This window comes from Hydra vulgaris, chromosome 06, assembly GCF_038396675.1.
Source record: "Hydra vulgaris chromosome 06, alternate assembly HydraT2T_AEP".
Taxonomy (NCBI): Eukaryota; Metazoa; Cnidaria; class Hydrozoa; order Anthoathecata; family Hydridae; genus Hydra; species Hydra vulgaris.
In genome coordinates, this window is record NC_088925.1 from 38,593,169 (window position 1) to 38,606,182 (window position 13,014).

The window sequence follows — 13,014 nt, forward strand, 5'->3', positions numbered from 1 at the left end:
TCAACTTTTTTCCTTATTGTAGGGAGTTTTGTCACGTGACATTTTATCGCGGAAAAAAATCGTTAATATATTTTTGAAAAACTTCGTCCAAAAAACGCCAGAAATGATTTTATGTAGGTGTTGAAGAATAAAAACCCACCCATGAAAATAAATAGTATATACGTACATGTAGATGTTATTTTTTTTAGAAAAGGTTGTACTACAATAATTTGTTTGGGGACGACGTTTTGGTTTAGAATTGATAAAGTTATTTAGTTTTAAATCTTTCAGTTTTGTTAAAATACAAGTAAGTTAAAATAATTCTTTCGTCCCCACGTAAAAACAAATTCTGCAACTATTTATTTATTAAGTGAATAAGTTTTTTTTCTTTTTTTTGTAGTCTTATAGGGTGGGTTTTTTGTTTTCTAAGTAAAGATTATTATAATTTCCCCCGTCTTTAGATATTTTTGGTAAATTTGCCGTTTCTTCTTTTACTTGACTAAAGATTTTTGCACACGTTGAATTCAATATTTTATATAGCTGAGATTTTATTATAAATTTTTACTAAAGGTATTCTAAAGTGAGTTTGTTTTGTGTTGTTAATGTGGTTTTTGCTAACCATTTGGTAATTGAATCACAGCAGTTTATCAGTAAGTCATATTTGTAACTTACAATTTTCTTTTTATACAATTTACTTAGTTTTTAAGTTTATATATATATATATATATATATATATATATATATATATATATATATATATATATATATATATATATATATATATATATATATATATATATAATAAGTAAAAGACTTAAAATGATATATTTATATGTTTATATATTTTTTCGAATTGATGACTGGAAAATCTTTATTTATTTAGATAAAATGATAAATGAAAGTATTTATGATTGGTATTTGGCTTTAAAAGATACATCTTATGATGCAATATATTGTAGATATTGTGTGGATTTTAAAGTTGAACTTTTCTGCTGCAAGAAAGCTTTAGCCAAAAAGATAAATAGATTAGTTGACACCATCAGAAAATTAAAGAAACAACGAAAAAATAAAAAATTAGCATTGTTATTAGGTAAAGCCTTTTTTCCACCTGTGGCAAATTTTTCTGATAATATAGTGAATGCATCCGAAATTCTTAAAGAAACAATACTGATAAGCGAAAACAAAATGCTTAAAAAAGAAAACAAAATTTTAAAAAGGAAAATGGAATCTATGATGGATTTACAAATGGATTATTTTACACATCTAAAAGATTTTGAAGATATGTCAAACAATCTAAAAATACTTATTTCAAAAAACTCTCTAATAGAAGCTGAATTAAACTTTATTAAAAAGTGTTATTGTGAAAAAGAAGAAAAGCTTAATAATATCGAAAACAAATTAGAGCTATTAAAGTCAAAAAAAGAATCATTTTATGTTAGAAATTTGAATAAAAAAAATAAAATATCGTGATACTCAGCTGGAAATAAAAAAGAATAAAATAAATTCGTTAAAAAATGAAGAAAAAAAAATAATATTGCAATTCAAAAATAAAATAACAGATATTAATTCAATTCTTGAAAACTCAGACATAAACATTTCTGAATTAATAAACGAAAAAATAAAGCTGCAAAAAAAAGTGAGTAATTTAAAAGTTATTTTGCAAAATAAAACCAACTATATTAATGACAACAATATGAAAGATGTTATAAGTTTAGAGAAGGAAGTTGTTTCGTTATATAGTAAGACAAACATTTTAAAAGAAGAGAATCTAGAACTTCAAAAATTGGTTTCTTTGCTGGATGATGACGAAGTAATAACATTTGAAGATGGCAGATACAGTGATGACATTCAAGAAACAATAATGAAACTTCTTTTAATGAACGTGAGTATGAATAGTGTCAACGAAGTCATAAAAGTAGTTTTAAACAAACTAGCCAAAAAGAACATATCTAGACTGCCATCAGCCGCTGTAAAATGTAGGTTAATGCAGGAAGCTTCAATTTTAGGTCAATTTCAAGTTGCGGAAGCAATGCTTGAAAATAATTTGATAAATAAAAACTCTAATATAGGCAATTCTTTGCATGGTGATGATACTCAGAAATACCATAAGCATTATCAAAACTTTCAAATTACTACAACTAGTGGGAAAACTTTATCTTTTGGTCTGTCAGAAGTGGTTGGCAAAGATGCAGCAACTGTTTTGCAAAACTTTACTAATATAGTAGATGACATTTGTGACGTTGTTAGCAACTCAGCTACTGAAAAAGAAATTAATTTTGCTAAACTAATAACATCAATAAAATCAACAATGACTGATCTTTCTTCGGTTAATCTTCTTTTTAACTCACAGTTAAAAACATTAAGGGAAAAACTTTTGCCTATTGCAATTAGTAACTGGGATTTTCTTTCCTCAAACGTCAAAGACAATATGAAGGACATGAGTAATTTTTTCTGTAAACTTCATTTGCTTGCTAATTTTGCTTCTGAAACTGATAAAGTTTTAAATTCTTTTGAAAAAATTCTGCTTCAAAATGATTATGAAACTGTTTTTGCTTTTAGTGGTAAAGAATGTGGTGCTGTACGGTTAGTTCGTACTACATGTAAGGCATTTCATACAAGGGGTAGTGAGGAAGCTGGTGTTGCATCATGGTTTAATTCTTTTCTTTCCTCTCGTAACGATAAATCTTATTTTGTTCCATTTATTGGAAATCGATTTAATATTTTGTATTACAATGCAGCTGCCCTATACTATCATAAGGATTCTATACCAGAATTTCTTAATGCTTGGCCTAACTCTAATAATTTATTAAAAGCAATTAAGGAAGATATCACAAATCTTGTATTCATTGCTGAAGTCTGTACATTAGGTATTATTGACAAACTACTTACTGGTCCAATGTGGAGAATTATCGAATCACTTGATAGTATATTATTTTTAAATCCCTACCTACTTCGCTTGAAAGTTAGACTTTCATCTCTTTGTATCGATGCATCTTCTTTATTGTTTGCTAATGGAAAAATTTTTGAGGATACCAATCTTCTTCATCAAGATGTGGTTTACACCAAGCTGTTTGAATGCACTCAAAATGATGAGTTTGATTCTTTAACTGTTCAATCACTTGAAATTATTTTCCACTCAATTCTTGTTATTTTGGAACGTCAGTGTGCTGATCAATTACCAGGTGGTAAATATTGGAATCCATCTAATTCTGTTTCTGAAGCTGCTTCTAATGTCCCTGTCACTAATAAAGCATCAGAAAGTGACTTTGCCATTTTGGATTTAATGGTTCGCACAAAACCCAATGCAAATGTTCAAACTATCCAGGCTTTGACAATGTGGTCTCAGAACCAAACATTAGAATGGCTTAATAGTAAATCAGATGAAGAAAGAAAACAATTGCTTGAATATTCAAGAACTAAAGTAACATTATTGAAAAGCAAATATGATGAAAGAAAAGAAGCTCTTAAAAAAGATAAAGCTATGCACCTTCTAGCAAAGCAAGAAGAAAAAAATCGAGAAGAAATTAAACTACAACATAAAAAGGTTGCAGCTTGTAATGATTTGATAAATTTAAATGTAAGGGCATGGATATCATTAGAGGAAGCAGAGAAAACAGTTTCTAATATAGAAGAGCCATTGAAATCAAAAGTACTCCTTGCTCAACTTAATTTTTATCGCATAATCTTATGTGTTGAATGTGACAAAAAACATTTTTGTAACACAAAAGTAGAAGGAAGCAAAAGAATAAACTTGTCTTCAAAGGAATTATATCAAAATCTTCTTATTGTTATTCAAGCAAATTTAACACCAAACAAACAATCTTTAAGTAATAATATAAGTAATAATTTAAAGCCTCGTACAATACGCGATGCAGCTGTTGAAAACAAAAAAAAAGAATTAATGGAAAAAATTCAGGATGCAAGACTAAACAAACTAATAGAGCAACAAAAAAAGCACTCCTTATCAAAATTTATTAACAATCCATCTGATTTTGTAGGTTTTTCTATACAACATCGTGTTAGAGAAGAAGATGCTCTTAAAGTATCTTGGGAACGTGCGCAAGTGGTTCAAATTGATCAATTAAACGGTAGAAGAACTACATACCTTGTTAAGTATGATAACGAACCTGATGAAGTATGGTCATTTCCTTTATTGATTGATTTTGAAAAAGGTGATCTTATTCTTTGTAGCTAGGGTTGCGAGGTAATTTTATTTAATGTAAATTTAGAATTATGTTACAGTATATATTAATCTTATTTCTTTTATTGTTATGTTCCAATAGTTTGTTTTTACTGCATTTGAGTTCAGTGGTTTTTATCTTTACAAATAGTATGAATCAAATCTGATGTTTATCTGTACCAATTTTGTTTATTTGTTGTTGTTTATTTGCAGCTTAACTGCACATTTTTATTATTAAAAAAAAAAAAAAAGCTTATGCAAAAATACTATTACTTTTACATTAACTGCCTATCAAGTAAAGGAAAGAATTCAGAAATGGAGGGCTAACCTTAGGCTAATTTACTATTATTTTACATGAACTGCCTATCAAGTAAAGGAAAGAATCCAGAAATGGAGGGCTAACCTTAGGCTAATTTACTATTACTTTTAGATGAACTGCCTATCAAGTAAAGGAAAGAATCCAGAAATGGAGGGCTAACCTTAGGCTAATTTACTATTACTTTTACATGAACTGCCTATCAAGTAAAGGAAAGAATCCAGAAATGGAGGGCTAACCTTAGGCAACATGACAGCTCACGGATGGAGTGCAAAGTCCTATAGCTTACCTTCTCGTTGGTGCACTTCGTTAAGTAAGTTAGACAATTTTGTCTAATTTATGAACGGAATAGCCAAGGCAAATTATGTATAAAATTGTTTGTTAACAACACACACACAGCCTACTCTGAAGTTTGAATTGAAATTCGATAATTAAAATATTTTTTCTGAGTTCAAATAGTTTGCAACATATAGTCAAATTTGGGTACATTAATAGTGCGATAATTTATTTCAAAGACAAAACGATTTAAAACATCTATTAAAAAGTTTAAGACAAATAGATAGATAAGATAATCCGTATAAGTATTTCCATGTGTCTGTTAATCTATGTAATCTCAATTTCTTAATAGAAGAGGGGGGGGGGGTAATAAAAGTGGATGGGGGGTTTAGTCAAGATTTAATGAACCGGGGGAGGGGAGGGTCAGAATTTACACTGAAAGTTTTATTACTTATCAGTAACTAGTATGTATTTTTTGATTTTTAAAGCTGATTTTCACTGATTTTTTTTTAGTTTTTAGATATAATTTTTTTGTTAAAACAAGTAAAAATTAATAAACGGGAGGGGGTCTTAATAAGCTAAGTGTGGGTGGCAAAGTTTCCCAAAAGTAATAAACGCCCCCCCCCCCCCCCCCCCCCTTGAGTTAAGGACTCGAGAGTACACAATCAAATAAAGCCAAACACAATGAAATAGAACAATTCAACGAGTTTTTCATTCATTGTTTTCAAAATTTTTAAAAAGTTAAAAACCCTAACCCCATTAATAAATATAACATTTTTTATATTATGATAGGTGCTGAAAACAATAAATTAGTCGAATCAGTAGACTATAAGTGGTTAAATCTTTTTTTGAATCTATAACAATACTGAAATTATTAACAAGTCTTTGACTAATTTCTTATTTTGTGTAAAAATAAATTTTAGATTTATTTTTATTTTGTACGTATTTTGACGTTTTCGGCGTGTTTTATCTGGGTCCACGGTGTTCAATTGATAATTTATTAAAGAAAAATAAAATTAATTTAAATTAATATTTATCATCAAAATTTTGTTACGCTCAACGTATTATAAATTAAAACATTTGAAAATTTATTTTGTGTCAAAAAGGTTTAAAACATATTCATACAGTTATTTGACTACTTCATGGTACGTCTGCGTTAACCCCTCCCCCCCCCCTCAAAAAAAAAAATTCTACTTATGAATTGTTCAAATAATTTAGATTTACAATTTATTTTCTAATAAAATTTTATTATAAGTTAGTTTACGCAACTTTTTACGCAAAAAAAAAAAAAGATAAAAAAGTTTTTTTTTCGGTGCCAAAAATTGAACGAGATACTTTAAGAAAATATTTCATAAAAAGTCTATGAATTGAGATATTGAAAAATATTAAAACACGTATATCTTTGGAACTAAATAAGCTACAGAGGTGGTTGAAACCATTTTGAAAAGGAAATATGTTAAGGAATATAATGCATTTAATATAAAAAATATTTACATTTGCTATAAATATTGCCTAAACTCCCTACTTATTGTGGTAAATGTCAGTTTAAGGCTCCTTCATTAAAATAGCTTTAGGCCCCGAAATCTTATAATATGACATTGGGCTCAAGGCTTAAAAAAACGGATTATGAAATGGAGTTGTTTATTTCAGAAACCCGTCAAGTGCACTTTTTTTAATTTTCGGAAAAATTTTGAATTTGTGAAGATTTCGGCTTGGGTAAAAATTTAAAATACTTTTTATTGTATTGCAAAAACAAATAATAGTTAAGGCTTTTTTTACTAGCTAAAAAAATTATAACTTAATAACTAAATAAAAAAAAAATAATAATAATAATTGTGAAATGCAGTTGTATGCCTGTAAATTTAAAGAGTTATATCCGTATGTTTGAATTTATTAAAGAAAAAGAAAAAAAGTTTAATATAATTAAATATGAGTTAAAAGAGTAACACAAAACAAAGTAATAATTAAAGGCAAACAAGATAATATAAAGCAAACTATTAAATAACATTAACATGACAACGTAAGTGATAAAACATTACCTGTGCATATAGGCTCGGCCTATATGCACAGGTCATGTTTTATCACTTACGTTGTATATAGTATACATTTGAGCTTTTTGGTTATCAAGTTATGTACATGTACATAACGTAAAAACCAAAAATGCAATAAATTTTATATTTTGTGCACAAAATATAAAATTTATTGCAGAAAGCTGCCATGTCATTTTACTTGACGGGTTTTTGCAATAAAAGAAAATTTCAAGATAAAATACAATTCATTGAAAGGCTTATTAGTTTATGTGTTTCAGCATAAGAAGGCGTAATTAATGTTTGCCGTTCATAATCTATAATAATATCGTTTTTGAAAAAATGTCTATTTACGGGTTTTTTCCATGTATTTTTATTACTAGGGGAAAGCGGGGAGAAGTGGGACACGAATTTTTTTTTTCAGGGTAATTGCAATATCTTTTTTATTTGATGTATGAACTGAACCAAACTAGTCTTAACAAATAAAGCAGTTTTTGGGGCACCGAATCCACCCCTAAGATTAACAGAATGTTTTAATAAAGTATATATTTCTTGGTTTAAAAGGAACCCTGCTATTGGGGTAAAGTGGGACAAGTGTGGGAGAAGTGAGACAAGTGTGCGGGAGAAGCGGGACATTTGGGGGAGATGTGGGACTATATAAAAACAACTCCAAATCTAGTTAAATATTAATTTGAGCAAACTTTGATTTTAAAGTTAAGTTTAGTTTAAATAAAACGCGGCAGAGGAGTAATGGTAGAGCGCTTGGCTTGTAAGAGAGAGGTTTGACTCCCACCACGTCCGGGGTGGCCTCATAAAATTTTTATAAGAAAAAGAGGATTTTAGAAGAGATTTTGCATTTAATTTAGAGGACTTTCTCGCAAAACTACAAAATTTTGAATAAAAATAGAGGATTTTTTATACAGGTTTAACGTCCATGTTTCCACATAACTGGGGTTTGGACAGGGGTCAACAATGTCATTTTTTATGTTGGATGACACGGATTCGCTAAAAATAATTTTTTACGACCCAATCCTTATTTCAGATGTTACCCAGTTTTGCAGACCATGAATTTTGAACATTATACTACCATCAAGAAATAAAAAAATAAAAAAGAGGAGATAAAGAGGAGATTTGATCACATTTTTAACTTCTTAGAGGATAATAAAGGATTTTAGAGGAGGTTTTTGAAAATAAAGGACATTAGAGGATTTTAGAGGAGCTGTGGCCACCCTGACGTCTCTGGAAGTACCACGCTCAACTTAGTTTCTTCGCGCAGCGGGCCTTGTTCGTAAAGGTTCGTGTTCGAGTTAAAGGGTTGTAACCACAATAAAAAAAAATATTTAAAAATGCGTAGCCTCCTTGACTGAAGTGGCCCCCTTAGAGAGATGAAAAATAGAAAAAAATCAAATTATCAATGCCTTTTTCAATCAAATTAAGATTACATTTTAAGAACTAAAATTTCTTTGTTAAAAAAATAAAAAAGTTTTTTTACATTTAAGATGCCAAAGTTCACTTGGAAAATGATTTCAGCTTTTGTTCTTGGTGTTGTTCCAGCAAGCGGTTGAGGCAGGACTGCTTTTATATCATCAATATTCACACTACGAATGTTATTAATTCTAGGTTTGACAAATATAGAAGTTTTTTTATTCTGGCATTTCAAGAAGCTGACCTCAACATCAAAATTTGAGTCTATTTCTTTCTGCACTATGCCTACATAATAAGAAATGGTGTTTTTACTACAAACCTCGCAAAGAACATAATCACTGACACTCACATTTTGAATAACGCTAAAAGAAACTGTTTCCAATTCTTCTTCAAACTCTAGTGAGTAACAATTAGCAGAAACATCATTTGTTATTTTGTTGAAATCTACATCAAGGTCACTGTTCGATTTCCGTAAAATGTTTTTCCTCACATTTTTGGATTTTAGAAGGACAATTTTTTTACCTTTTTGTTTGTTTAACACTTCATTTTTTATTCTTAAAATCTCTGGTGTTGATGTGGCTACCATAAACTTTCCCTTTTTACGTCCACGTCTTAAAATCTTACGAGAAGGTGCCTGCAAAATATATATTATAGTATTATATAATTATAGAATTTGAAGAAAACCTAAACTAAAAATATTTAGTTTAAATTACCTTTGGATAACCTCGTACAATCTCAGGAGAAAATACAGTTAAGTTTTCTTTTACTGCTTCATGTTGCACACCCAAACCTGATATATCTGAAAGAATAGCACTTGTATTATATTTCTTGCATGAACCTTCGTTGCATGGTTCTTGAGGCACATCTCTATCTGTAACAACTGCTTCATGTTGCACATCCAAACCTGAGATATCTGAAGGAGTAGCAGTTGTAATCGATTTCTCACACAAGCCTTCACTGCATGGTTCTTGAGGCACATCTCTACCTGTTACAACTGATGGTAAAAAAATATCATCCCCATATACATGTCTATCATAAGGCCAAATTCCTGTCACGCGAAATCCTGACATAATATTTGTTGGTGTGGAAGATTTTTCCCATGCTTGTCGAATGAGACTGGCCTTCTCATAAATTGTAATGGCTTGCCCTGGATTGCTAAGCATCCAGCTATTGGCAGCTGCATTAAAATATGTTTTCATTGGACCAAAAACAGACCTATCTAAAGGTTGTGTCTTATGTGAAGTATGTGGTGGCAAAGTCATCATACAAACATGGTTCTCTTTTGCATATTTAAGTGACTGTAGTGAAAGGTGGCTTTCATGATTATCTATAATCAATAAAACTTTGTGATCGGCTGTTGGGCGAGCAAACTTAATAAAATGTTTTAAAACATCTATAAATATTTCAGCATTCATCCATCCAGATTGATTGGCTAATCCAATAGAACCTTCTGGTGCTCCTCTCATTAGTGGGTTTCTAAATAATTTTCTTGGAAAAACAATAACAGGGGGTATTGCTACACCAGCTGCGGAGACAATGTAACACACTGTTACTAATTCACCTCTTTCTCTAGATGTTATTTGCCCAACTTGCTTCGATCCCTTTGATGCAATGACACGAGGAGTTTTTTGCACAGTAGTAACACCTGTCTCATCAAGATTAAAAATTTTAAATGATGTTGCTTTAGACTCTGATATACCTTCTTGTAATTTGTTAAAGAAAATATCAATAGTATACCGATTAAATGCCGATGCTCTTGCAATTGAAGTTGCCTCTGATTTTCTAACAGATAGTTTTGGGTTTATTTTTAAAAATCCTGTTAACCAATCTCGACCAGCCTTTTTTTGCTCTATCCAACGCAAGCGACATTTTATTTTGTTTGCTTGAGCCATTTCAAAAGCTAGAGCTCTTACTTGAACTGGTGTAAGGCCATATAACATATCAGAACATGACTTTAGATAAGTGCTCAGTGTTTCTTTTTGTGCAACAGAAAAAATCATAGAATGTTAATAATTTGGTTGAAGATTAGCAGCTGGGTATTGACACTTTTTTTTTATACACCTATGAAGTGCATACTTAGAAATGCCAGCCGAATATGCTGCTTCTCTAAGGCTTATCCCATTTTCCACTTCGGCTACAGCAACATTCAAAATGTCTTCTGAAACATGTGGAGATTCACTTTTTCTGTTATAAACTCTAGGCATGACCTGAAGTTTAAAAGAAATTAGGTTTTATAAAAAATATTTATTTTTTATGGTATTAAGGTCACTGTTATTACTATATCTTATATCAGACTATTATTATTAAAAAAACTTTTATGCATGCCTTTTGCTTTCCAAATGCTTTCAAACTATTGATGTAAAAAGAATTATAAATTTGCTCTAAACAATAATGATGAATCAAATCAAATTTATCTTTAATGAAGATCTCTCATTCCAAATTTTGTTTTAAATCAACTGAATAAGAACTAAAACTAAAATTAAATATTTCAATAAAGCGTCTAAATATTTTTATTTTGAAAACTATAAAAAATCGTAGCTAAAATATTCTAGAATTTTCCGCAATAAAATAACGCATAACTGTAAAGGAGAAGTGGGACAGCGGCTTTTTTCTTTGTCCTTCTTCACCCCTATGTAGGGAAGACGAAATGAAACTAAAATTACAGCCACACAGTTAAAGCTGAAATACAAATTTAATTATTAAATGTTAGATGATAAGTGCATTTCCCTGTAAAATAGAAAAAAAGTGCAACAACAGTCAAAAATAAATACATACATGAGTTACTAGACTGTCAGGAAAAGTACTTTTTTGGGGTACTTTCAAAAAAAAAGGTTTTCACCGCGCGCAGAGAAGGGAAATGATGTCTACTAAAAAGAGCACATGAAATCTATACGTTTACATTAAATAACAGTAATTAGGCGCTGTTGCGAAATAAAATTATAGGGGTGTCCCACTTCTCCCGCTTCCCACTTCTCCCCACTCTCCTTTAAGTTTTTACAAGTTTTAACAATATATCAAATATATGAAAAGAGATCTTTTCATATATTTGGACCTCGGTGTGCAATGCTGTATTCAGTATATTCATTAAGTTTTTGAGGCAGTTTATATGTGTTGCTTATATTTGCTCTTAGATAATAGTTTTCATTTATATTTATTTCAAACTTGCTATAAGGTTATCAGGAGAGAGATTATTGTTGAAGCATTATATAAAGATTATTGTTAAAGCTTTATTTGATTTTTACTACATAAAAATTAAATACTGATAGATAGTTATTTCAAAAATATCCATCATTTTCATATCATTCATTATAGGTTTAGCGTGTTCACGCTTATTCATAGAGTAAATGGTTTTGCACGCATATTTTTGTAAGCTATAAATTTTTTTTAAGTTTTGATGGTTGAGTTCTTGCCCATAATATATTTGCATTACTGATAAAGCAATGAATTAATCCAAAATATATTAGTTTTAGACTTTGTTTATTAATATATGAGCGAACTTGATACATCATATCAATTATATTTGTGATTTTAGATTGAATATATCTTATTTGAGGAAGCCAGGATAAATTCTCATCAACAAAAACTCCTAAGAACCTAATACCAGCTTGTTTTTTAATTAAGTTATCATTTAAGATGAGGTCAGGCAACTTAAGAGGAAGGTTTTCTTCTTGTGTTTTTTATGGAATAATATATAGTTTGTTTTCTCTGAGTTAAGTGAGAGTTCGTTAGCCCTAAACCAATCATTTACTTTATTTAGTTCAATATTCATATTTAAGTATAATTTTTTTTGATATCATTGTTAGTAAGAAATATATTTGTATCATCAGCAAACATGACTGAATTAAACTTAATAACTTAAGTAATTTGGATTAAACTCAAATATCACCGGCACAAAAGCGAAGAATAAAAAATCAGTTTAGCAACGTTTAGTTTTAAAACACCTTTTGACGACATTTGGTTTTAGCAAAACGATCAGTAAGACTCTCACTGGCGATTTTTATTTAGAATTTTAATGTGTAAAGTTGAAAGTGTCGACAATCTTGTCTGTCCAATTATTGAACATGGAGCAGAAACCTCGATTATTTTTCATTAAGAAACTTATCTAATTAAGATTTTTAAATAAAAATCAAATGTTTATAAAACTTACGTATCAATTTATCTTGCATATTTATTACCATTACTGCGCTAACTATCCTAATATGTGAATTGTTTTGAAGAAGAAAAAAGTATGATTAAATCCAACAAGCATCATTAAAACAGTCTCGAAAATAAAACCGCCTTATTTGATATGTTTTTTCAAAGTATTATACATAAAATATAACATTATAACATAAATGAATATACAGTAAAACAATGATTTAAAATTTCTACTAAATTTTGCATTCCGAAAGCAAAAATAAAAAGATCAAACAAAAACAACAATAGGTGTTTACATCGTGTTGTAATTTATATTTTAAATCGCTTTATATTTTAAAACTTAACGCACGAACGAAATTTTCAAATAGTGCACCTTTGTTTCAAACCAAAAAATGCAAATAAGTCCGGCTGTTTTTTGGAATTAAATGATAATTACGACATATTTTTAACTTGAGATAACTCTTAAAAAATAAAAAAAAGTTCTGAACAATAAAATGGTCCTTAAAAATAAATGTAATCAATTTTAAAATGGCCTTACCTTTTGCGGTCATTTGTCCGTGGTGAACGTGGATAAAGACGGCACTGTGTAGACACATAATGTGTTCTTTTGGGTAATCAAGCTGAACAAAGAAAGTATTTAGCGTAACGAGAAAAATTTGACCCCCAAAAAACTT

The 13,014-nt window shown here is 29.6% G+C and overlaps 2 protein-coding genes across 2 annotated transcripts; one reads left to right on the forward strand and one right to left on the reverse strand.

The window, feature by feature from the left end:
• The first annotated feature begins 377 nt into the window (after window positions 1-377).
• Window positions 378-4,298, forward strand: LOC136081830 (uncharacterized). The gene is made up of 2 exons (XM_065800065.1): window positions 378-629; window positions 863-4,298. The coding sequence occupies exon 2, from the start codon at window positions 1,673-1,675 to the stop codon at window positions 4,172-4,174; it is 2,502 nt and encodes an 833-aa protein (XP_065656137.1). The 5' UTR covers window positions 378-629; window positions 863-1,672; the 3' UTR covers window positions 4,175-4,298.
• A 2,894-nt stretch (window positions 4,299-7,192) lies between these two features.
• On the reverse strand, window positions 7,193-12,555 carry LOC136081026 (uncharacterized). The gene is made up of 2 exons (XM_065798356.1): window positions 8,917-12,555; window positions 7,193-8,837 (listed from the first exon to the last, which is right to left on the reverse strand). Exons 1-2 carry the CDS (start codon window positions 10,201-10,203, stop codon window positions 8,217-8,219), a joined length of 1,908 nt encoding a protein of 635 aa, XP_065654428.1. The 5' UTR covers window positions 10,204-12,555; the 3' UTR covers window positions 7,193-8,216.
• Between the last annotated feature and the right edge of the window lie 459 nt (window positions 12,556-13,014).

Coding starts and splice junctions, on each gene's coding strand:
- LOC136081830 (XM_065800065.1), top strand. CDS start 1,673: ATGAAAGATGTTATAAGTTTAGAGAAGGAAGTTGTTTCGTTATATAGT.
- LOC136081026 (XM_065798356.1), bottom strand. CDS start 10,203: ATGATTTTTTCTGTTGCACAAAAAGAAACACTGAGCACTTATCTAAAG. Junction 8,838..8,916: donor TTGTACGAGGTTATCCAAAG/GTAATTTAAACT, acceptor TATATTTTGCAG/GCACCTTCTCGTAAGATTTT.